This window comes from Astatotilapia calliptera, chromosome 10 (genome assembly GCF_900246225.1).
Source record: "Astatotilapia calliptera chromosome 10, fAstCal1.2, whole genome shotgun sequence".
Classification (NCBI taxonomy): Eukaryota; Metazoa; Chordata; class Actinopteri; order Cichliformes; family Cichlidae; genus Astatotilapia; species Astatotilapia calliptera.
The window spans coordinates 7,257,684-7,280,047 of NC_039311.1; the positions used below are offsets into that span (position 1 = coordinate 7,257,684).

The 22,364-nt window shown below is 41.4% G+C and overlaps 1 protein-coding gene across 3 annotated transcripts in view; it reads left to right on the forward strand.

Annotated features, from left to right (window-relative positions):
* The first annotated feature begins 2,461 nt into the window (after positions 1-2,461).
* Positions 2,462-22,364, forward strand: part of mlxipl (MLX interacting protein like) — a 30,648-nt gene continuing 10,745 nt past the window's right edge. Inside the window, exons 1-11 of one of the 3 annotated variants that reach the window (XM_026182017.1) lie at positions 2,462-3,048; positions 4,479-4,585; positions 4,746-4,828; positions 4,919-5,008; positions 5,241-5,282; positions 8,200-8,374; positions 9,995-10,075; positions 15,662-15,813; positions 15,939-16,536; positions 16,641-16,714; positions 19,885-20,155. In XM_026182017.1, the coding sequence (XP_026037802.1) occupies positions 2,702-3,048; positions 4,479-4,585; positions 4,746-4,828; positions 4,919-5,008; positions 5,241-5,282; positions 8,200-8,374; positions 9,995-10,075; positions 15,662-15,813; positions 15,939-16,536; positions 16,641-16,714; positions 19,885-20,155 (2,020 nt within the window). In that variant the 5' untranslated portion in view covers positions 2,462-2,701. The remainder of the gene's footprint in view (positions 3,049-4,478; positions 4,586-4,745; positions 4,829-4,918; positions 5,009-5,240; positions 5,283-8,199; positions 8,375-9,994; positions 10,076-15,661; positions 15,814-15,938; positions 16,537-16,640; positions 16,715-19,884; positions 20,156-22,364) is intronic. The other 2 variants (XM_026182015.1, XM_026182016.1) reach the window with 2 other exon arrangements.

A 22,364-nucleotide genomic window follows, 5' to 3' on the forward strand; every position in this document is an offset into this window, starting at 1 on the left:
TGGTTGCTGCGCATTTCAGGAAATGTGTTTGGATTTACTGTTTTTCTGTGCTTTTTGTGATGTTGTTTTACATTGTAGGAGCTACAATTGCTGGTACCATCAGAAGACACCTGTTGAGTGTGTTTTATGTCTTCTGCAGGAATAAACTGTGAAAAGCCAACCTTTCTGAGCGTCTGTGATTTTTGAAGAGCTGGAAGTGTTACAGATGGATTATCTCAGTTGTTCTCCTGACTGAAGTTTGGTCCGTTTACAGCATCCTGCCATGCTAGGGGTTTGTCTCTAACCATCAGGAACCCTCATCAAGTGGAAAAAAGTTAGCATTCATCCTCCAAATTCACTGTTTATGTTATGCTGGCATAGCTGTGTAGCTAGCCAACCATGTAGGACATCATTATATACAAGCTAGCCCAACTTCAGTAACCCTACAAAAGTCACTGCTGTTTAGTTTTCTGTCTTCGTTTATGTCGGAAGTGATAGCAGAGCTAGTGAAATACACCTCTCTCAAGGCTACTTCCTCTCCGATGCAGAGCGGGCCTAGAATCCTCTCTCTCTCAGCCCTGAGTGATGCTCTCGAGCTCATGGAGAGCATGCTGTTCTTGCTAGGAACGGATGACGGGGGATTCCTCTTCACTGATGTTTTCTTTCAACAGTTGCCAGCTCCAGTGCGAGCTGGCCTCGCCAACTCCCCACTGCTGGCCGCGAAGGACTACCGCTCACTCACAGAAGAAGCGTATCGCATTCTCCTGGCTACCAGGAGCTTCAGGATCCAGGCGATAGTTCCCGACTCACTGATGGCATCTCCCGTGCCCCCGCCTATTCTCCCGGGCTCCTCCAACTCATTGATGGTGGCTGGAATCGCGCGTGACAGCACCGTGCCGCCTTTGCAGTTTTAAGGGAAACGAGCCCGCCAGCATTTTATAGCGGCTGCGACCGCTGACAATAAGGAAAGGCTGCTCTTCATAGAGGACACACTCTGGGAGACGTTTTCTGGTTGACTCCGGCACTCGTTGTATTACTAACATCGCTTACTTTTAATAGTCATTCTACGAATGCTGTCCGTTTAAATGGTCTTACCTGTAAACTCTGCGGTATTCACCAGATTCCAGCGAGAGTGGATTCTGGAGTACTTCCCATGCTCCTGTTAGTGATCATCCATCTGGATGGATGATAACAACCTTCTGAACAGTTTATTATCATCCATCTGGATGGATGATAACAACCTTCTGAACAGTTTAGGAGGTAGAGAAGGTCAATCCTGGCCCATATCTATGGGACTGATTTCTGCTAATAACGTCCACTGTATGGACTGATAACATCCGAAGCGGGTGTACCCCTCACAATATGGGCATTTTTAGGGTCCTCCATGAACAGCCAGAGACTCATTAAAGCTTAGAGAAGTGACCAGAAGGCTGACTGGGCTAACAGGCTAAGAGACTATGAAAGGTATATTCAACTTGAAGAGCTGCACTTTGTAGTTATTTTTCCTTTGTCATGACTAAGAATGAACTAATATACACTCATTGGACACTTCATTAGTTACATCTTGGTTGTACCATGTTGGACCCCTTTTTGCCTTCAGATCTGTGCTTGTGGCACAGATTCAACAAAGTATTACAGAGTGTCATAGAGTTATAGAAGATTTGTCGGCTCCAAATCCATGATGTGAATTTGCTGTTCTACCACATCCCAAAAGTGCTTTTTTAAATTTAGATCTGGTGACTGGAGGCCATTTGAGTACAGTGAACTGTGAACGGTGAACAATCCCCAACAATCAGACAATCCTGTTGAGCAAGCACTTGGCAAATGTGGGAGGGAAAAACCCTTTTCAACAGGAAGAAGCTTCTAGCAGACCCAGGTTCGGGGAGGGACAGCCATCTACTACAACCAATTGGAGGTGAGGTGAAGGGAAGCCCCACTCCTTCGTGTCTGCTTGCTGTGGAGGCTTTTTAAATTATTTTATCCGGAAATATTTCAAGAAAATATTTTCAGGCTTAACGCACACACACACACACACACACACACACAGAAATAATTAGAAAACATGCAACAAAGAATACCGCCAATAGAGGCCGGTATTTTTTGCTTTATGGGTTAAAAAAGCTCCATAATATCAATTATGAAGGATCAGAACTTGTTAATAATCATTCCTAAACACAGATATATGTGATATGTTTTAAATGTGCAGAAATCCTTTTACATGCACAGAATTGTTGCTTGCTGAAACACATCTAAAATGTTAAAGTTTAGAAGCAAATTAAAATATATATACAGTTCCCTTCAAAGCTGATAGTTAAGGTTGTGGTTGTTTGTGTATATAGTGATGATAATATGAATCTGTGACACATCCACTTGAAGCCGGTTTACTCCTACTTTCTAATACTTTTTTTTTTTTTTGGTTTATTAATAATTACCACTTTCTGTCTATTTTCTTCGGGACTTTACCAGTTCGAGAAGTTGACATAATGATAGTATGCTGTTACACAACAGTCCACACACACACCGTGCTCCAGAGGTGTAGGTCCTGCAGCTGGTTGGCTGAGCCCTCCACTGACAGATGAGGATAATCATTGCTTGATAGCAAACGGCTCTTCCTTGAGGAAATATTCAAATATCTGAAGAAAACAGGACAGGAAGCGGGGGAAGACAGCTGAGGAGAAAGTTCACTTTCTGTCCGATCCTCACCGCTGAATGAAAGTGCGCAATGGCGGGCAAAGGGAGTGTTTGCTCGGCCGGAGAGAGCCAGCTTCAGGACTTCTTAGAATCGGACTCTGACCCGGAGGGGGAACCCGCTCGGGTGGCCGGCACCGGGCCGTCGCCCGAAGCTTTCCCCCGCACTCAGGTGATCCACAGCGGACACTTCATGGTATCCTCGCCCCACAGCGACTCTGCGGCGCGGAGGAGGAAGAGTGGAGGGTCTCTGAGGTACGACTTTGACACGGTGAACAGAACGGGGTGTCAAACGTACCGCTACGGTCCACTCAGCTCCGGGAGCCTAAGCATCGACCCCACTCTGACCCGCCTGTTCGAGTGCATGTCACTGGCCTACAGGTGGGTCCCTGCTGCGTGCAGTAGGGGGAAAGAATGAAGTCGGGGTTTTAATCAGCATTTTTATTTTCAGCTTTCTGCTTGTTCAGTTCAGCTAAACCATGTGGAAGAAAATATCTCCAAAGAATGTGAAAGTGTCTCATTCTGAGCTGACATTTAAAGCAGCGATATGCACAGGATCAGTCTCTGTTTTAAAATAAGAGTATTGTAAATTAACCGAAGCTCACTAAACGAACTAAACTAAACCATATTTTAAAATATATTTTTTAATATATATATTTATATTTGTCTTAATAGAATTCACTTCAAAGCTGATAGTTAATGCTGTGGTTGTTTGTGTATATGTGTTGTCAGTCTGTTGCATAACCAGTTTGGAAATTTTCACCAAAAAAAAGTGGACTTTGATTCTAGTTGGCAGGACTGGACAAAGGACAGTGTGACTGATGCAAAGGAAAGAAACTCCTGACACGATGCCCTAGAAATTTGTTTTTCTGTTTGAGAGCAGCCATTTGTTACAAGATGTCACAAATAGCTCCTGCATATAGCAGGAGCTATTTGCAACTATAGCAGAGGAAGCCGCTGCACTTAAAACAAACCAAATACCAAAGAAACCTCCCTATACTCTCTAAACATGCTTACGTTTCAGTAACATCAGACTACACATTGATTTTTCATTTACTTAAAAAATGAGGACCACTTTCTTTGAAACCGTGTTTATAAGAGCTTTCATCAACCCTTGGCCCAAAGAAGACTTTTTTTTTCTTTCTTTTTTTTTAAAATCTGCTGTCACTGGGTGGAAAATTGCATTTGTTTATAGATCTAGTTTCACAAATTGTGGCACTGTTTCAGGATTCATTGTGCAACTATTATCAAACACAAAAAAAATAGATTTAAAACAAGTACTTTTATTATATATTTATATATATTTTCCAAGACTATGACATGGCCTCTTATTCCGCACAGATTGCTGCTCTGCTTTCCGCTATTTATCATTAACCAGACTGATGTAAAGTGGTTCCTCTGCTGATTGCTCTTTGTTTTTTCGCAATAGGCTGTCTCTGCTGTTCGGGCTGAATAATACGCAGCCATGTCAGTCCATTAAAAGCATGTTGAGAATGATTTCCCCAGGCTTCCTAGCAACTCCTTGAGCACCTCACATTAGGAGCTCTATTCTCAGCAGGCAGAGAAACAGTGAGGGAGGGGGGGGGGGGGAAAGCACATAAAGCCGGGTTGTATACCGGGGAATAAGTTGATTGGCTACTATTAGTCAAAATCAGGGCAGGTTTGAGGCAGTGTTCCTATTGTTTTTTTCTAAAAGAGGCATAAACGTCATTTATGCACGTTTATGCCTTTTTGCCTCAAAGACTATAAATGAAAGGGCTTTCACATTTTCCCCGAAACAAATACATATTCCACCTTTCTTTTCTCCACAGTGGTAAGATAGTCTCTCCTAAATGGAAATCTTTTAAGGGTCTGCGGTTGCTGTGGAGGGATAAGATCCGTCTGAACAATGCAATCTGGAGAGCATGGTTCATTCAGTGTGAGTGCTGGTGCTTTTTTTTTTTTTTTTTTTTAAATTGTGAGACTAGAAGAACCGGGTGACCTAACATGGGTTGAGAGAATCCACATTTCACCAGAATGAATGTCTACGCCGCAGCTGATTTTTCTTGTCCTTTTTTCCCTCTTTCTGCTTGGCTCAGATGTGGAGAAGAGGAAAAACCCAGTATGTGGCTTTGTGACCCCGCTGGATGGCTTGGAGGCAGATGCGCATCGAAAGCCCGAAGTGAGTGAATGAATGATGTAGGTGTTGCATATTTAAGCTCATCCTTGGAAAAAAAACATACTTAGTGTTTCACTGGCATCCTGTCAACAGGCGATCATATTAGAGGGCAGCTACTGGAAGAGAAGGATTGAGGTAGTGATCAAGGAGTACCATAAGTGGAGGATTTACTACAAGAAGAGGGTGAGCGCTCACCTTATTCACAGTACATCTTTAAACTGTCTCTAAGTCAGTACCAGTACCTATTGGTTGGACAGTTTGTCACGTTTTCATAGTCCCCAAAGGATGAACCCCAATGGCCCCACTTTCCAACACTTTTACCTGATCAAAACTGTAATTAGTTAACATAAGGTGATGTGCATAAAAACAAAAACATGGTTCATTTCCACACTCGCTCTGTCTTTTTCTGCTGCAGCTTCAGAAAAAGAAGGATGACATCCTATTAATGCTTCAAGAGGTAAGTCAGAAGTCACACATTACTTCATTATTGCTACATTATTGCAATATTGCAAGGAAATTAAAGTTGAAAAGTATTGATTTTGAAGAGTGGAGGCTGAAGCTGGCCAACTGACCCAACATATATTGTAATTTTTGGGTGACCTGCTGGCATTGTTTACTTTTGAATGTCCTTGTAGTGACATAGGATCACTAAAGACCACCAAGCGACTATTTTTAGCATTTGAATTTAGCCTCCCTGGCTGAACAAGGGAGGAGGGGAGAAAAAAAGAGATTTAAAAAAGAAAATAGAAATGGGCAAAACAACTTGGGCTGTGCGTCACAACCTGACATATGAAGGCAACTGACCCAGCTAACTGCCTGCTGCAACAATACCCATAACTCTTAATCTTTATTCAAGAAAAATGGTGAAAAAAATGAATGTAACCTAATCAAATATGACCTACTTCCAGCAGCACTTGGCAAAAACCGGGCAGCAGAGGGGCATCTGCTTTCGACAGAGACGCTAAGGTGGCAGAGACAAAATATTTAGTGGCAGAGAGGAGAAACAGCGGGGGGGCAGAGAGAGGGAGGTGCCTCATTCATGATAGTATTCCTCATATTTCATCTTTCATGGGCTCTAATTTTTCATTTTTCTGTAGATGTGCTGTGGCACTGGAAGTCCAAGCTTTACTTGAGTTCAACATTAGGAAAACTTCAATAATAATGCTGTGTCTGACCCGTCTTTTGATGGATTACGCGGCAAGGCCAATATCAGCAAGTAGCTGACAGGTCAAAGATCACTTCACTGTGTTTTTATGCTCTCTGCACTCATATCCTTATCACACCATTCTCTTAACAGATTACATTTAGTGCTTAGAAAAACACTAGTCAAAAGTGTGAATGTCGTATGTCATATATGCAGTTACACAGTTACAGTTGTGCACTTTTAACCTGTGACAGCCCTAGTCTAAAATTTAATTGGCTTTACATTTTTAGCATCAACCACTTTCTAATAAAGTAGAATTGTAAAATAACGTTCAGATTATTATCTACAGTGACAATGTATTTCAATAGATTTTTACACAGTTCATTTACAGACTGTAGCAGGGTGTGGTTTGTGGCTCAGCTGCATGGGAGAGGTGGAGCAGTGGGTTCAGGGGAAGCTGACCCTGAGCTGTTCTTCAAAACCTGGTCACACCTTCCCTATTTCAGTAGGTTGCAGGGACCTGAAGGATGTAGTGTGTGGTTTAGAGTGAAGAAGGCAGCTGGAAAGCTGCTCTAATAATAACACGAAAAAGGCTGAAAATTAAGATCACTAGACTTAGCCCTTATATTCAGTCTGAGAGTGAAATAATATCCTATTAGGTGATAATGCTGTGTAAACGAGTAAGGAAAAAAAAAATCTCACTCTGCAAGAGGGAGACACACACATAAGTAAACAAAATGAACACACACTACAAGCACTGTACACTCTGAGCCATCAAATAATTTACAGAAAAATCAAATGTTTTTGAATACATTATTTAATGAACAACAATGAAAAACAATCACACTGACAATGTAGCAGTCTCAAAACCTCACCCATTAAATACGAAGCACTTGGTGTTACAGGGTTAAGCTGCCTTTTTAAACGGGCACAAAGAGAATTGAGCTGTTCTGCAGTTTTGGAGCTAAGGTGTGGAAGGCACGATCAACCTCATTTCTTGGACTGGCACACGGAACCGTAAGAAGACCCCTCTCTGAGGACCAGAGAAGTCAACTTGTAGTGCAGGGATGAAACAGTTCAATAATTTAGGTGGGCCCCCTCTCCACCAGGAAGGAAGGACCAACGTCGTTGAATGAAATTAAAACTTGATAGGTGGGAGATGCAAATGTTTTAAAAGTGGGGTAATCTGTAGGGTAGGGTAAGGTTCACTAATAGCTTTGATTAAAAAAAAAAATTGCGTCCTTCTGGATACCAAAGTTTAGTTAGATTTAGATCTAGGAGAATCTCTTTTGAAATGAAACTTCTCGCCAAACGATGTGAACGCACCCTGTCGATGCTGCAGTCTTTCAGCCGCTCATATGCATGTGTATATTTTCTCCAAGCAGCATCAGTTTGTGTTTAGCAGGGGCCTTTTACAGTTTGCATGCACGTGTGTGTGTGCGACTCCCAGAATTAGGTCAGGGACAAAAGGCTGCCGCTCTTATTGAAATGGTGAGACATCAAAATAAAGAAATGAACAAAGCCAACATAATGAAAACCTGTGAGGGCCCACTGTTTCTGAACAATGTGTCAAAACAGCTTTTTCATGATGCACCCCACATGCACACGCGCACACATACACACATACATGTGCGCACAACAATCTTACCTCATTTCTGCTCGTGCGTGCTTGTATTCTAAGAGGGGATGTCGTGTGTTCAGACGTAATCAGAAATAGTTTCCGGCTCAATCTGGTGGGCTTCCCTATAAATGTGGCCCTGGGCTTAGAAGTGGAAGGTAAAGGCGGAGTAGAAGATCGGGGTGAAACAAAGCATCTCAAACAGGCTGGCTTTGGCACTTCATTTCTGTGAGTTGTTCACTGGGTTTCCAAAGGAGAAGGGGCAGAAAGGGATGGGGGGGGAGAGATGACAGCTTAGCACATGTTTCATGTTGAAGTTGTGAATGCTGTAGGTGTGCAGTTTTGTTTTGTGTGTAACTGGAGATAGATGTTTTTTTTTCTTGCTGTTTTAATATTAGTTTTGAGAGGCATTTTGTCATTTATCAGCGGAACAAACGTGACACAAAGTTTTCATAGAGCACTAATTGCAGGCACAGATTGGGAGAACTAGAAGTCATTGATGAATTAGGACTTTCCAGCTCTATTTATGTTGAGCCCCTAATGGATAGATCTGGGATTAACTTGGCATGTCAGATCCTGTAAGTGTTCTGATTCCTTGTTGATGTTTGGCAGGGTCAGATCTGCCAAGCCAGGCAGGACAAATGGCCCTATCAGACATACCAGGAACCTGAAGCTGTCCCCGCGGAGGTCCACATGTTTGACCTGGACTGCCTTCTGTCCGACATCTCTGACACCCTATTCACCATGACACAGAAGCCATGTCCCTGGACCAGCGAGCGACACAACAGTGAGTAGTAGACAAGTTTGTGGAATGACTTTCAGCAGGGACTTGTGTCTCAAATCCTGCAGAATTTGATCGGAAGCATTTAAAAGCAAGGCTGATCGTAGGCTGCATAGTGCATGGATTAAATAATTGATTCCAATTAGTTGTTACTGGGCTGAAAATTATATCCTGGTTCATTTTACTTTTAGAATCAAATAAATTGCCCAAAATAATATTTCTAACTCAAGTCTGTCATAGACAGGAGCTTTAGGGACAGATTTTCAGCAAAAAAGGAACATAATCATAGAGATATGGTTGGACTTTTATTTCTCTCATTTTAAATGTGGTCTTGTTTTCAGAAATGAATGCCCTTTTCCAAAAAAAAGGTAAATAACAGCAGAATGCATTAATTTTCAAATAATTAAAAGTTAAATTTGATGGAAAATAATACATGGGCATCATATAAAATGCAGAGAAATTGAGAAATACACATATATATATATTTTTTTCTCTTTAAAATTTGATACCAGCAACATATAAAAGTAGGGATGGGGCCTGTTCACTGCAGTGCTACATCACCTGTTTTTTTGTTTGTTTGTTTGTGTGTGTGTGTGTGTGTGGGGGGGGGGGGTTGGGGGTTTTTAACAGTAGCCTGTCATCCATTCGCACTTCCCAACGCTCTCATTATCTGTCTGTTCAAAGTATGCCTTTACCCAGCAGATGGTTGTCCTAGCTTAAAAAGATGAAAACATGGGTAAAAAGGCAATGTGGATCAGCACGCCTAAAGCTCAGTCAGAGCTGGGGACTATCAGACACAATACATTTTGGAGTCTGTGCTGTTTTCCAAGCCATCTCACGGTGACAAGGGAACAACAAGGCAAAGCAGGAAGTCCCCATCAACACTTTGTTTCTTGTGCAACCTAAACAAATAAGATATGTGATTTCTTCAGCTGGCAGGTGGACAGGTTGCCTTTAAACACAGCCAGCTGGCTGTTTCTGCCAGTGTCTGGGGTGACTGTAGCTCAGGTAGCAGAGCAGGTCAGCCTCTAATCAGAAGGTCGGTGGTTCGATCCCAGGCTGCCTCTTGGCTGCATGCCAAATATCCTTGGGCAAGATACTAACCCCATGTTTGCCTACTGGTGGTGGTCAGAGGGCCCAGTGGCACCAGTGTACGGCAGCCTCGCCTCTGACAGTGCGCCCCAGGGCAGCTCTGGCTACAACGTAGCTTGCCATTGCCAGTGTGTGAATGACTGAATGTAGTGTAAAGCGCTTTGGGGTCCTTAGGGACTGAGTAAAGTGCTATACAAATGCAGGCCATTTACCAGTGTCCACTTTTTGCTAATCTATGTTAAAAACAGCCTTTGATGAAAGATCCCTCTTCTAACTCTCAGCAAGAGGGCAAACAAATCCAAACTATGCTTTAATATAATGTAGAAGTATTTCACTTTCTAAGTTCCTACCTCAGTTTGGTGACTCTGTCTGCTGGTCACATGGGTTAGCAATTCAGCCAATGAAACCCACATTACAAATAAGGAAATTCCCTATGATGAAAGATGACTTGTCAAAAAAAAACAAAAAACACAATAGCACTAGAGCATTTCTTTCTCACGCATGCATCTATTATTATGTTCTCTTCCACTTCAGCATACACCAGCAATGCTGACATGATTCAACCAGGCTTGACTCCACTGCAGCCCAACCTGGATGATTTCATGGATATACCAGGTACTTTCTACCCTTTCATATGTCCATCTGTTTATCTGTAAATGTGAACATGTGAAGAACTGATTAATGCATCCAATCACAGGTTGATTACAGTTAGATGCTTGCTGACAGTGCATGATATAGTGTGAAGAGTACTTGAGTTTTTAAGATTAGATTCTTATCAGCCATATTTGGCTGATGATTATCTTAATCATATTTTTGTAGTACATAAATTGAATTGTGTGAATGTGTGTGTGAATGGGTGGATGACAGGTTGTGTAAAGCGCTTTGGGGTCCTTAGGGACTAGAAAAGCGCTATACAAATACAGGCCATTTACCATTTTATTTACCATAAATTAAGTTTCTATTCCAGATGTTGATGAGTGAAAAAACCTTGAGGGACACTCCTCTGATTTGTGCTATGTCAGCAGTATATTCTTTGGCATTCATGAGTTAAAGGATTGTCAAAGGCAGGGTTGAACTGGGGAAAATGGGGAAGTGGAAGAGGATGTATTTAACCACTATTGCTACTTTTGGCACCACCTAGAAACTAGGGAAATAAATATTGATGGGCTGGAAGATGATTATGATGATTTTCTATTTTTTTTATAAAGTAAAATTATGTTGTTACCACAATTCCTATTGAGCTGTAGCTTTCAGGTCTGTGATTTCATTTAATTTTGATTGGATTTTATAAATTCATGGCATAGGGAGCTAATATAACATAAATTGAGCTGAAATGAATGAAAGTTGCACTAATATTGATTAGATGGACCAACACATGGCTTCACACAAGTTTCACTCCTGCTTTGTATCATTTAGAGGTATAAATATGCAACTGTTAGCAAGCTTGCCGGCTTTAAAAGTGATAGCATAGCTTTTACAAATGGCTGAAAGTTAATTGATGCAAGGTAAAGTAAATGTCTTTGTAAAGCATGACTAAATGTAGAGAACCTAACTTACCAAGCTGACACTTACTGGACAAGAAGCCAATATGGCAGTATGCCTGGGGTGTCTGCTTTAGTCTTTATACTGAATCGAGTCAGCCTGCAGCAAAAGAGGAGCAAAGCTTCAAGCAAGAGGAAGGAACCAGGTTAGAGTTTAGTTTCTTGCTCAGGGCAACAATGGCTGTGATTTTTCTGGCATTTGTATTACTTTCAGTGATGCAATCCTGCAGCCCCATGGCTACAAGTAAGTCTTTGTAACCAACAGACAACCTGTTGCCCACTGCTGTGTTTGTGTGTGTGTGTTTGTTCTTACTGCCCTGACAGGCTCCTGAAGTATCAGCTGTGTGGTGTCTTTGCTTTTTTTGTCACAGTGACCAGGCAGCTAGTATCTGTCAGCGCTCTTAATTAATTCATGATTTCTCTGTATTTCTCTTACATGAAAATACTGAGTTTTCTTTTTACTGAGATAAAAAAAGAGCTTTTGGTATGCATTACCTACTGTGAGATCATGAGGCATTCTGAACAATGTGTCTTGATGAAAGACGCTCAGTTCAGGAAAACTTAGGGTTACTGCCAGTTTGAGTGAAGACAGTTAATATTGACTGCTCAAACCTTAAATAACATGTGAAAAAACTGGCAACCTGCCAGCATAGATTTAAAACTATGTGACCTGGCAAATAAAATGTAAATACCCTGACTGAATATCTCAATCAGAGAGCTTCACATTGTGTGAGGGTTTAATTTTCCATTTCTGTTCTTTGTCTCTTTTATCTTAAAATAAAGACGGAAGAGACACTATACTGCAAAAAGTATTCAGTTGTCTGCCTTCACACGCAAATGAACTTGAGTGACATCCCATTTTTAATCCACAGGATTTAATATGAAGTTGGCACACCCTTTGAAAATATAACAGCTTCAGCTCTACTGGGAAGGCTTTCCACAAGGTTTAGGAGTGTTTATGGGAATTTTTGACCATTCTTCCAAAACTGCATTTATGAGGTCAGAAACCGATGACTGATGAGAAGACCCAGCTTTCAGACTCCGCTCTTATTAATTTCAAAGGTGTTCTGTGAGATCAGCACTCTGTGTAGGCCAGTTAAGTTCCTATCACTGGAACTAAAAGGCCGAGCCCTACTCCTGAAGAGCAATGCCACACTATAATCCCCTCTCCATCATACTTTACACAATGCAGTTAGACAAGTAGGGTTCTCCTGACTCTGCGGAAAGTTAGTGACCTCTGTTAACTATGTGCCTCGGCATCCACTGACACTGCTCTGTGAGTTTACGTCGCCTACCACTTTGTAGCTGAGTTGCTGTCGTTCCCAATTGCTTCCACTTTGTTATAAGACCACTAACAGTTGATTTTGGAATATTTAGCAGTGAGGAAACTTTAAAACTCACTGCACAGGCAGCATCCTGTCACTAGAATTCACTGAGCTCCTGAGAGCGACCCATTCATTCACAAATGTTTGTAGAAGCACTCTGCATGACTAGGTGTGTGATTTTTTTTTTTTTTTTACTTTTTTTTCTTATATACACCTGTGGCCATGAAAGTGACTGGAACACCTGAATTCAGTGATTTGAATGGTTGTGTGAATACTCATGGCTGTACGGTGTAAGTACTAGTGTTATACAGTGGGGCAAAAAAGTATTTAGTCAGCCACCGATTGTGCAAGTTCCCCCACTTAAAATGATGACAGAGGTCAGTAATTTGCACCAGAGGTACACTTCAACTGTGAGAGACAGAATGTAAAAAAAAAAATCCATGAATCCACATGGTAGGATTTGTAAAGAATTTATTCGTAAATTAGGGTGGAAAATAAGTATTTGGTCACCTCAAACAAGGAAAATCTCTGGCTCTCACAGAGCTGTAACGTCTTCTGTAAGAAGCTTTTCTGTCCCCCACTCGTTACCTGTATGAATGGCACCTGTTTGAACTCATCATCTGTATAAAAGACACCTGTCCACAGCCTCAAACAGTCAGACTCCAAACTCCGCCATGGCCAAGACCAAAGAGCTTTCGAAGGACACCAGGAAAAGTATTGTAGACCTGCACCAGACTGGGAAGAGTGAATCTACAATAGGCAAGCAGCTTGGTGTGAAAAAATCAACTGTGGGAGCAATTATCAGAAAATGGAAGACATACAAGACCATTACGTGGTCAGTACACACAAACAAAACAGTGAAGAAGGCGCAGCAGCGCCTCTTCTTTCTCAGGAGGCTGAAAAGATTCGGCATGAGCCCCCGCATCCTCAGGACCTTCTATCACTGTGCCATTGAGAGCATCCTCACTGGATGCATCACCACCTGGTATGGCAACAGCACCGCCTACAACTGCAAAGCTCTCCAGCGAGTAGTGCGGTGCTCTGAACGGATAATTGGAGGTGAGCTTCCCTCCCTCCAAGACATCTACAGGAAGCGGTGCCTGAGGAAAGTGGGGAGGATCATCAAGGACTCCAGTCACCCCAGCCATAAACTGTTCAGACTACTTCCATCAGGAAGGAGGTTCTGCAGCATCCGGTCCCGTACCAGCAGACTGAGAGACAGCTTTTTCCATCAGGCCATCAGACTGCTGAACACTTCATAGACACCTCAGCTTCACTACTGGAACTTTAACATTATGCACTCCATACTGTACAGTAACGCCACTGTTTTGCACATGTCTCACTCTGTATATTTTATTTTATATATTTTATTTATTGTTTACTCTATTTAATTTGTAAAATATGTGTACACACACACACACACACACACACACACACACACACACACACACGTAGAAAAATATTTAGTATACACATCCAGAAATGCATATACTATTATATATTGTACATATATTTATTAGTTTCAGATGTAGCCATTCTTGTATTTTGCTTGTTTACATTATTGTATTTTGCACAACTCTGTTGCTTGTGAAGCTCGCACACAAGAATTTCACTCACATGTGCTGTACCAATGTACCTGCACATGTGATGTGACAATAAAAGTGATCTGATGTGATTTGATTTGATTTTGATAATCTCCCTCGATCTGGGGCTCCACGCAAGATCTCATCCCGTGGGGTCAAAATGATCATGAGAACGGTGAGCAAAGATCCCAGAACCACACGGGGGGACCTGGTGAATGACCTGCAGAGAGCTGGGACCAAAGTAACAAAGGTCACCATCAGTAACACACTACAACGGCAGGGAATCAAATCCCGCGGTGCCAGACGTGTTCCGCTGCTGAAGCCAGTGCATGTCCAGGCCCATCTGAAGTTTGCCAGAGAGCACATGGATGATACAGCAGAGGATTGGGAGAATGTCATGTGGTCAGATGAAACCAAAGTAGAACTTTTTGGTATAAACTCAACTCGTCGTGTTTGGAGGAAGAAGAATACTGAGTTGCATCCCAAGAACACCATACCTACTGTGAAGCATGGGGGTGGGAACATCATGCTATGGGGCTGTTTTTCTGCCAAGGGGACAGGACGACTGATCTGTGTTAAGGACAGAATGAATGGGGCCATGTATCGTGAGATTTTGAGCCAAAACCTCCTTCCATCAGTGAGAACTTTGAAGATGAAACGAGGCTGGGTCTTCCAACATGACAATGATCCAAAACACACCGCCTGGGCAACAAAGGAGTGGCTCCGTAAGAAGCATTTGAAAGTCCTGGAGTGGCCTAGCCAGTCTCCAGACCTCAACCCCATAGAAAATCTGTGGCGGGAGTTGAAAGTCCGTGTTGCTCGGCGACAGCCCCAAAACATCACTGCTCTCGAGAAGATCTGCATGGAGGAATGGGCCAAAATACCAGCTACTGTGTGTGCAAACCTGGTAAAGACCTATAGTAAACGTTTGACCTCTGTTATTGCCAACAAAGGTTATGTTACAAAGTATTGAGTTGTATTTTTGTTATTGACCAAATACTTATTTTCCACCCTGATTTACGAATAAATTCTTTACAAATCCTACCATGTGGATTCATGGATTTTTTTTTTTTTTTTTTCACATTCTGTCTGTCACAGTTGAAGTGTACCTCTGGTGCAAATTACTGACCTCTGTCATCATTTTAGGTGGGGGAACTTGCACAATCGGTGGCTGACTAAATACTTTTTTGCCCCACTGTACCATGTCTAGAAAATCTGCAAAAACTGGTTTTTATCGGAATGCTACACTGGTCACTGTATATACAATGTAACAGAAACTGCAGTACACAAAATACAAAATCCTTATTTGGTATAACCTCTGTTTCTTCAGTTGTCCACCAGAGAGCACTATCCTACTTTCCATGTATTATTTTACCATGAAGTAAAATATCTAAGGTGTGTGTGTGTGTGTGTGTGTGTGTGTGTGTGTGTGTGTGTGTGTGTGTGTGTGTGTGTGTGTGTGCCGCTGGCAGGCCTTTAAAAGTAAGAAGAATATTTCTATCATTCATTAGACAGGAAGGCGGGGTAGGATCATTTAATTTTCTACTTTCTACTTCCTTTTCAGCATAAAATTTGAGTTACTTATAAACAGTTGATTGATATATTGGTTAGTTTTTGTTGAATGTCTATATATGTCACGTGTACTTTATTTAATTAGATTATTCTTTTAAATGTTTTATCTTCCTGCTGTATCAGAGCCTTTTCCAGTTGATATTCTGAATAACATACTATATATACTGTACTCTTTCTCAGATATCTTTATGAACAACCGTGGCCAACCCACCGAGCACACTGGTTTTGCGGACTGTAGCTATTTTGGGAGTTCTTCTGGTGCAGCGTTTGCTCCAGTTCCCTCCCCTGTGGCAACAGCGCCCCGGCTTCTCATCGACACGCAGCTGGCTCAGGTACTGCTGCTGTTATCAGCTTCTTCTGTTTGTGTTTATTGTCTGCTTGTGCAGAATTATTCAATTATTCCAGCATCTAATGTTATTCTTGTTTAATCAGTAAAACAGATTAATTTTTTTCCCAGCCCAATCTACTATCTGACAATCTGTCCCACCCCTCTATATCTAATACCCGGCCAAACCAGACCAGCTCTGGCCAGGATTGTGGAGAATACCACACATCCAACATCATAACAGAAGCCATGCCTTATGGACATCAGTCATACCATGATGCACCAGTTTCTATAGCATTTAGCAGCAGCACTGAACAGACGGCCTCTGCAAGTATTCCCTTTTTGTACCCACTGCCATGCCACAAGTTTGGTTACTATACGACAAGCAGTGGAACCTCCACTGTCATCACTCACACAGCCTCCACCATGGGGGCTCAGGGTGCTGCGCAGCAGGCTCACGGATACCCTCACACAGGGGAAACGTACTCCCAGACTCCCTGCCACTCTCTCTCTTACCTAGCTGTTGTATCTGACCCGGTCCATGCAGCGCTGCCCTCTGTCACAGCAGCTCACTGCTTCTCAGTGCCAGAACAGGTGACATTTACGGGGGCCAAAGGGAAGCATAAGCAAAAGACAGGAGGAGCGAGGACAGCTGCCCCCCCTGTACTTCCATCCACTCCCCCACCCACTAGCTGTCTGGCTAAACTGCTCTCCACTGGGGCTCATGAACGTGAGTGAATTCTGACATGTTCTTCCTCAACTAACAGTTTTTTAAGTAAAACAAAAATAAAAAATGCAGTGGGCTAATGTTTAATTTTGGATTTGTGTTATCAGGAAAGCCAACCCTGGGATTTGATACTGCTCCAGTGACAGCCAAAGCTCAGAGGTCATCATCCTCTAGCTCCTCAGTGAGTGTGGAAAACTGGCTTAGCACAGCATGTCAACAAGAAATAACTAATGAACTTTAGTGACTTTTACCAAGTGCTACTAGAGAATGGATATTCATATCATCAAGGCCACTCAGCATTGTATTACTGATATATGTATGTAAGTATGAGCAACTAAAGGAGTGCTGTGTGCTGGCAATAGACACAGGTGTCCTTAGTAAGCCGCACCTTAGTGTTAATGTTTTTGTAGAAGACTGCAGAAATTTTCAAAAGCTTACCTGATAAATAGGTTACATCTAAAAGTTTACTCATCTAACCTAAACAAAAGAGGACATAGCAAGCGGTCTCTTTTCATTCAGCAAGCAGATTTATGTCCATTATAAGTTCCTAATCTCATATATATATATATATATATATATATATATATATATATATATATATATATTAGGGGTGCAACGATATTCGTATCGATATTGAACCGTTCGATACAGTGCTTTCGGTTCGGTACGCATATGTATCGAACAATACAACATTTGTAATTTATTTTATCAATTTTCCTTCTGACGATGCTGTCTGTGTGGAGCGCTCAGTGAATCTGTGTTCGACTACTCCGCCTAGGCTGCACTGTCGAGCGCAGATCCACTGAGCGCTCCACACAGACAGCATAGTCAGAAGGAAGAGCACAGGGCTAGCTAGCGAGACAGAAGTTAAGCTCTCCTTGCAACAGGCAAATTGAACCTCATTCAGATCTGGCGTTTGGAATTATTTTGGTTTTCATGTGACGTATGACCCTGAAGGTAAGCGAGTCATGGACTAAAGTAAAATAGTATGTTGGATGTGCCATGCAATGCTCAATTGGTGTGAACTAGTGTGTTAGCGCAGTTAGCTCGTTAACGTGTTGACCGTCTATCCCCATGCACGGAGCGATCGGCGGTAGCTCGTTAACAGAGATTTGCCGTGTTGTGGCGTTAAGGTCATTTCAACGAGATTAACCTGAAAGCACTAGTGGGAACACAACGAATATGACTGCACATTTACGCCGACATCATCCTAGTGCAAAGACAAGTGGAAGCAGACAAAAAAAAGCAAGCATGCTACTAACTTTAGCCGAGTCATTTAGACAGCTGTTAGCACATGATTCTCCTTATGCTGCTGAGAATATAGCCCAGAAGAAGCGGATAGTATAGCTTTTATTTTGGAAAGAGCCATTTCTCTGTAATAAACTCTCTTTTCCAAAGATGAGTGATTCCTCAATCAGATACAGGGCTTGCAATATCGCTAGCCCGACGTCCCGGAGCTAGCGATTTTTTCAGTCAGGCTACCAAAATCTATCTCTTCCCTGCCCGTCGGGCTATTGTAGGAAAAATATATGTCAATGCTTTTGCATTCTTTCAGAAATGTAGCTGGGTAATTATGTCATTGGCATCGGTGAGCCACTGTCAATATGTGACATATTGAAGTCGCGTTTGAATTTGCGCTCGTTTTTTTGCTTTCACTTTGCAATCGTGCGAACTGTGTATAGAGAGCGACAGTACTGATCTGTGAGTGATGATAATTTGTGCACCAATTCCTCTGACATCGTCTTATTAATCGTTAGCTTACTATGCAAACATGACAAGTGAAATCTCCCGCAGCAAGCTTAAACATGTGAGAGGTTGATCGCGCAGAGAATCGCTGAGCTTATGTGAGTTCTGCTGAGCCAAATAAGACAGGTCAGGGTGAAGAAGTGACAGCCAAATAAAAGCTTACCACAAAACGGAGAAGTTATGACAAATCAGACTATAAGGCAAAAAGAAAGTGCAGCTTTATGGTTTCATGGACAAAATAATTTCTGTGGCTGCAATATGACGAGCTATATAACCAGGGCTGCACATAAGAAATGGCTCTTTCCAAAATAAAAGCTATACTATCCGCTTCTTCTGGGCTATATTCTCAGCAGCATAAGGAGAATCATGTGCTAACAGCTGTCTAAATGACTCGGCTAAAGTTAGTAGCATGCTTGCTTTTTTTTGTCTGCTTCCACTTGTCTTTGCACTAGGATGATGTCGGCGTAAATGTGCAGTCATATTCGTTGTGTTCCCACTAGTGCTTTCAGATTAATCTCGTTGAAATGACCTTAACGCCACAACACGGCAAATCTCTGTTAACGAGCTACCGCAGATCGCTCCGTGCATGGGGATAGACGGTCAACACGTTAACGAGCTAACTGCGCTAACACACTAGTTCACACCAATGTAATTGAGCATTGCATGGCACATCCAACATACTATTTTACTTTAGTCCATGACTCGCTTACCTTCAGGGTCATACGTCACATGAAAACCAAAATAATTCCAAACGCCAGATCTGAATGAGGTTCAATTTGCCTGTTGCAAGGAGAGCTTAACTTCTGTCTCGCTAGCTTGCCCTGCGCTCTTCCTTCTGACTATGCTGTCTGTGTTGAGCGCTCAGTGGATCTGCGCTCGACAGTGCAGCCTAGGCGGAGTAGTCGAACACAGATTCACTGAGCGCTCAACACAGACAGCATCGTCAGAAGGAAAATTGATAAAATAAATTACAAATGTTGTATTGTTTGATACATCTGCGTACCGAACCGAAAGCACTGTATCGAACGGTTCAATACCGATACGAATATCGTTGCACCCCTAATATATATATATATATATATATATATATATATATATATATATATATATATATATATATATATATATATATATATATATATATATATATATATATATGTATATGTATATATATATATATATATATATATGTATATATGTATATGTATATATATATATATATATATATGTATATATGTATATGTATATATATATATATATATATATATATGTATATGTATGTATATGTATGTATATGTATGTATATATATATATATATATATATATATATATATATATATATATATATATATATATATATATATATATATATATATATATATATATGTGTATATATATATATATATATATATATATATATATATATATATATATATATATATATATATGTATATGTATGTATATGTATATATATATATATATATATATATGCGCATGTGTTGGTTCAAACCTCTGCTCTAAATACTCTGTGCCACATCCTTTCAGGGGAAAGTGATTTCATTTTTGTGAGACAGGTCTTCTAATTGGATACCATGTGTTGCTCAGCAGACAAGCAGAGGATCGCATGTAGGTGGACCGTCATCACAGCTGCAGCACGGGGCCGGTTGGTCGGTAGGGATCCCCGTGTTGACACCTCTGCAAAGCCAGAGTGCCACCCTGGGCCACAGTGGACCTCAAACTAGCACCTCCAGAGGCTCTGCTGTGTCTACCCGGCTTACCCACGGTACCTCAGACACTGGCACAACCCTCCTCGTTCCCAAGACTGAGAAGCTGTCACCTGTTCAGCTCTACAGCACTGACAGGAGCAGCTTAACTGGTAGGACCTCACTGCTTCAGGGAGTGATACAACCCCATTTATAAAAAAGTGGTACAGAAAGCAATGATTTGCAAATCTTAAAAATCCTTATTTGATTTACAGTAGAATGTGAAAAACATAGATGCTTAACTGTCAACAGGTCAGCACGATTTGATAGTTGTTGTTTTTTTTGTTTTTTTTTTTGTTTTTTTAAATCAAATGTGGGTTGTGCCCATGAAAAATGTGCCATCTTCTCTGCAAATGTCAAACAGCTTGTTCTGCTACTGACTCTTGTGTAGTGTCATTCATTAGAGTGGATAATTGAATTCTGAAGAAACAAACCATATCAGCAATTTAACAGTTTATCCATTTAACAAACAGGGACCTTAGTAACATGTGGAAGAACCATACACAGCCACAACAGCCTGGCACCACTTCCTCATTCTGGTCACCAGCTTGGACACACAGTGCTGTGGGATGGCATCACATTCTTCAGCCAGCATTTGTTGTAAGTCAGCCTGTGTGGTTATTAGGGATGGGTATCGAAAACCGGTTCTTGTTGAGAACCGGTTCCCACTGTTTCAATTCCTTGGAATTGTTTGCCATTTTTGCAAACGATTCCCTTATCGATTCCAGTCGCCCCGAATGACGTCACCACGTTGCGGAGCGTCATTTACCTGGCAGGAAACACAGCACCTAAGCGGCTCAGACGCTCAAAAGTTTGATTATACTTTACGAGAACGGATGACAACAGGGCAACTTGCAATACTTGCAAAGTAGATACTTCATTTAAGGGAGGAAACACTACGAATATGCAAAAGCATTTCCTCACAAAACACGCGATGACCTTAAATGAATGTCGTGTTTTTAATTCCGCTCCGGACTCGTGAATCTCAACCCAGCAGCAGCGGTAACGTTTGCACGTCCTCTCCCGTTAATGCGGCAGGTAAATAATCAACTAACAGTGCATATTATGTTAGCGCGATCTGCCTTATTACAAAACCTGCCATTACTGTGCATTTAGGTGATCGTGATGAGAGAGACAGACAGAGTCTGGCTCAGATGCTGCCAGTTCTTGCTGCAGTCTACCGGTAGCATCTCCTTTCAGGCCAGGATAGACAAATGTCACCGAGCAGTGACTAAGTTTGTGGTAAAAGGCTTGAACCCATTTGCCACAGCAGATGCCCCCGATTTTCGGTAAGTGAATGTGTTTAATTGTAGGCAGGGACATTACTGGATATTCTTGTGTAATTGCCACAGAACAATTTATGTTATACTTTGTTATTGCTACAGACGAATATTTATTTTATTATTTTACATTTACAATTTTTTTTTCCTGGGGACCCTGTGACACCCCATTGAAGAGCCGTAGGCTGGATCTCTTAAGATCTCACTGTTGGGTTTGTAAGGCCATGTTACTCCTAAATGTCTACCTTGTTCAAAGAGAAGATATAAAACAAAGTTCTAAGCTGATTAGCTTAGAACTTTGTTTTATAAAAAGGAGAACACTAAGGTCGATTGACCTTAGTGTTCTCCTTTAACAAAAAAAAAAAAAAAAAAAAAAAGAATCGATAAGAGAATCGATAAAGAATCGAATCGTTAAACAGAATCGAAAATGGAATCGGAATCGTGAAAATCTTATCAATACCCATCCCTAGTGGTTATGTTGGCTGTCTATGACTTGTTCCTTCAGACTTTAATCATCCAATACAATGAACAACATGGCATTTTTAGAGAAGTAAAGTTTTACATCGGTGCAACCCACTCAACCCACAAATGCATTTTCCTTGGAAATGTGGCTTTCCAGCAGTATAAAATTTATTGCCAGCAAGCATTATTACAACAAAGAAATAATCAACTAAGCACAAATTTAAGATTCCTACATTTTTTTGTTTTGTTTTAAAGAGAAAGGCAGCGATTCACCAATCAACAAAAAAACTCTCTTTAAATTACACAGCAGTGGAGAGTAGACTTTATCAAAGTAGATGTCTTTCTGAAAGCGCTGTAACTAAGTTTAAGAATATAATCCACCCACTGTTATCATCTTCAATGCCCTGTACCAACATAGAGCAGAGCAGCTATCTGAATACTACTCCAACAGAGGTCGATTATCTTGTTAATAATTTTACCTCCTCACTACGTACGACTCTGGATACTGTAGCTCCGGTGAAAACTAAGGTCTCTAATCAGAAGTACCTGACTCCGTGGCATAATTCTCAAACACGTAGCC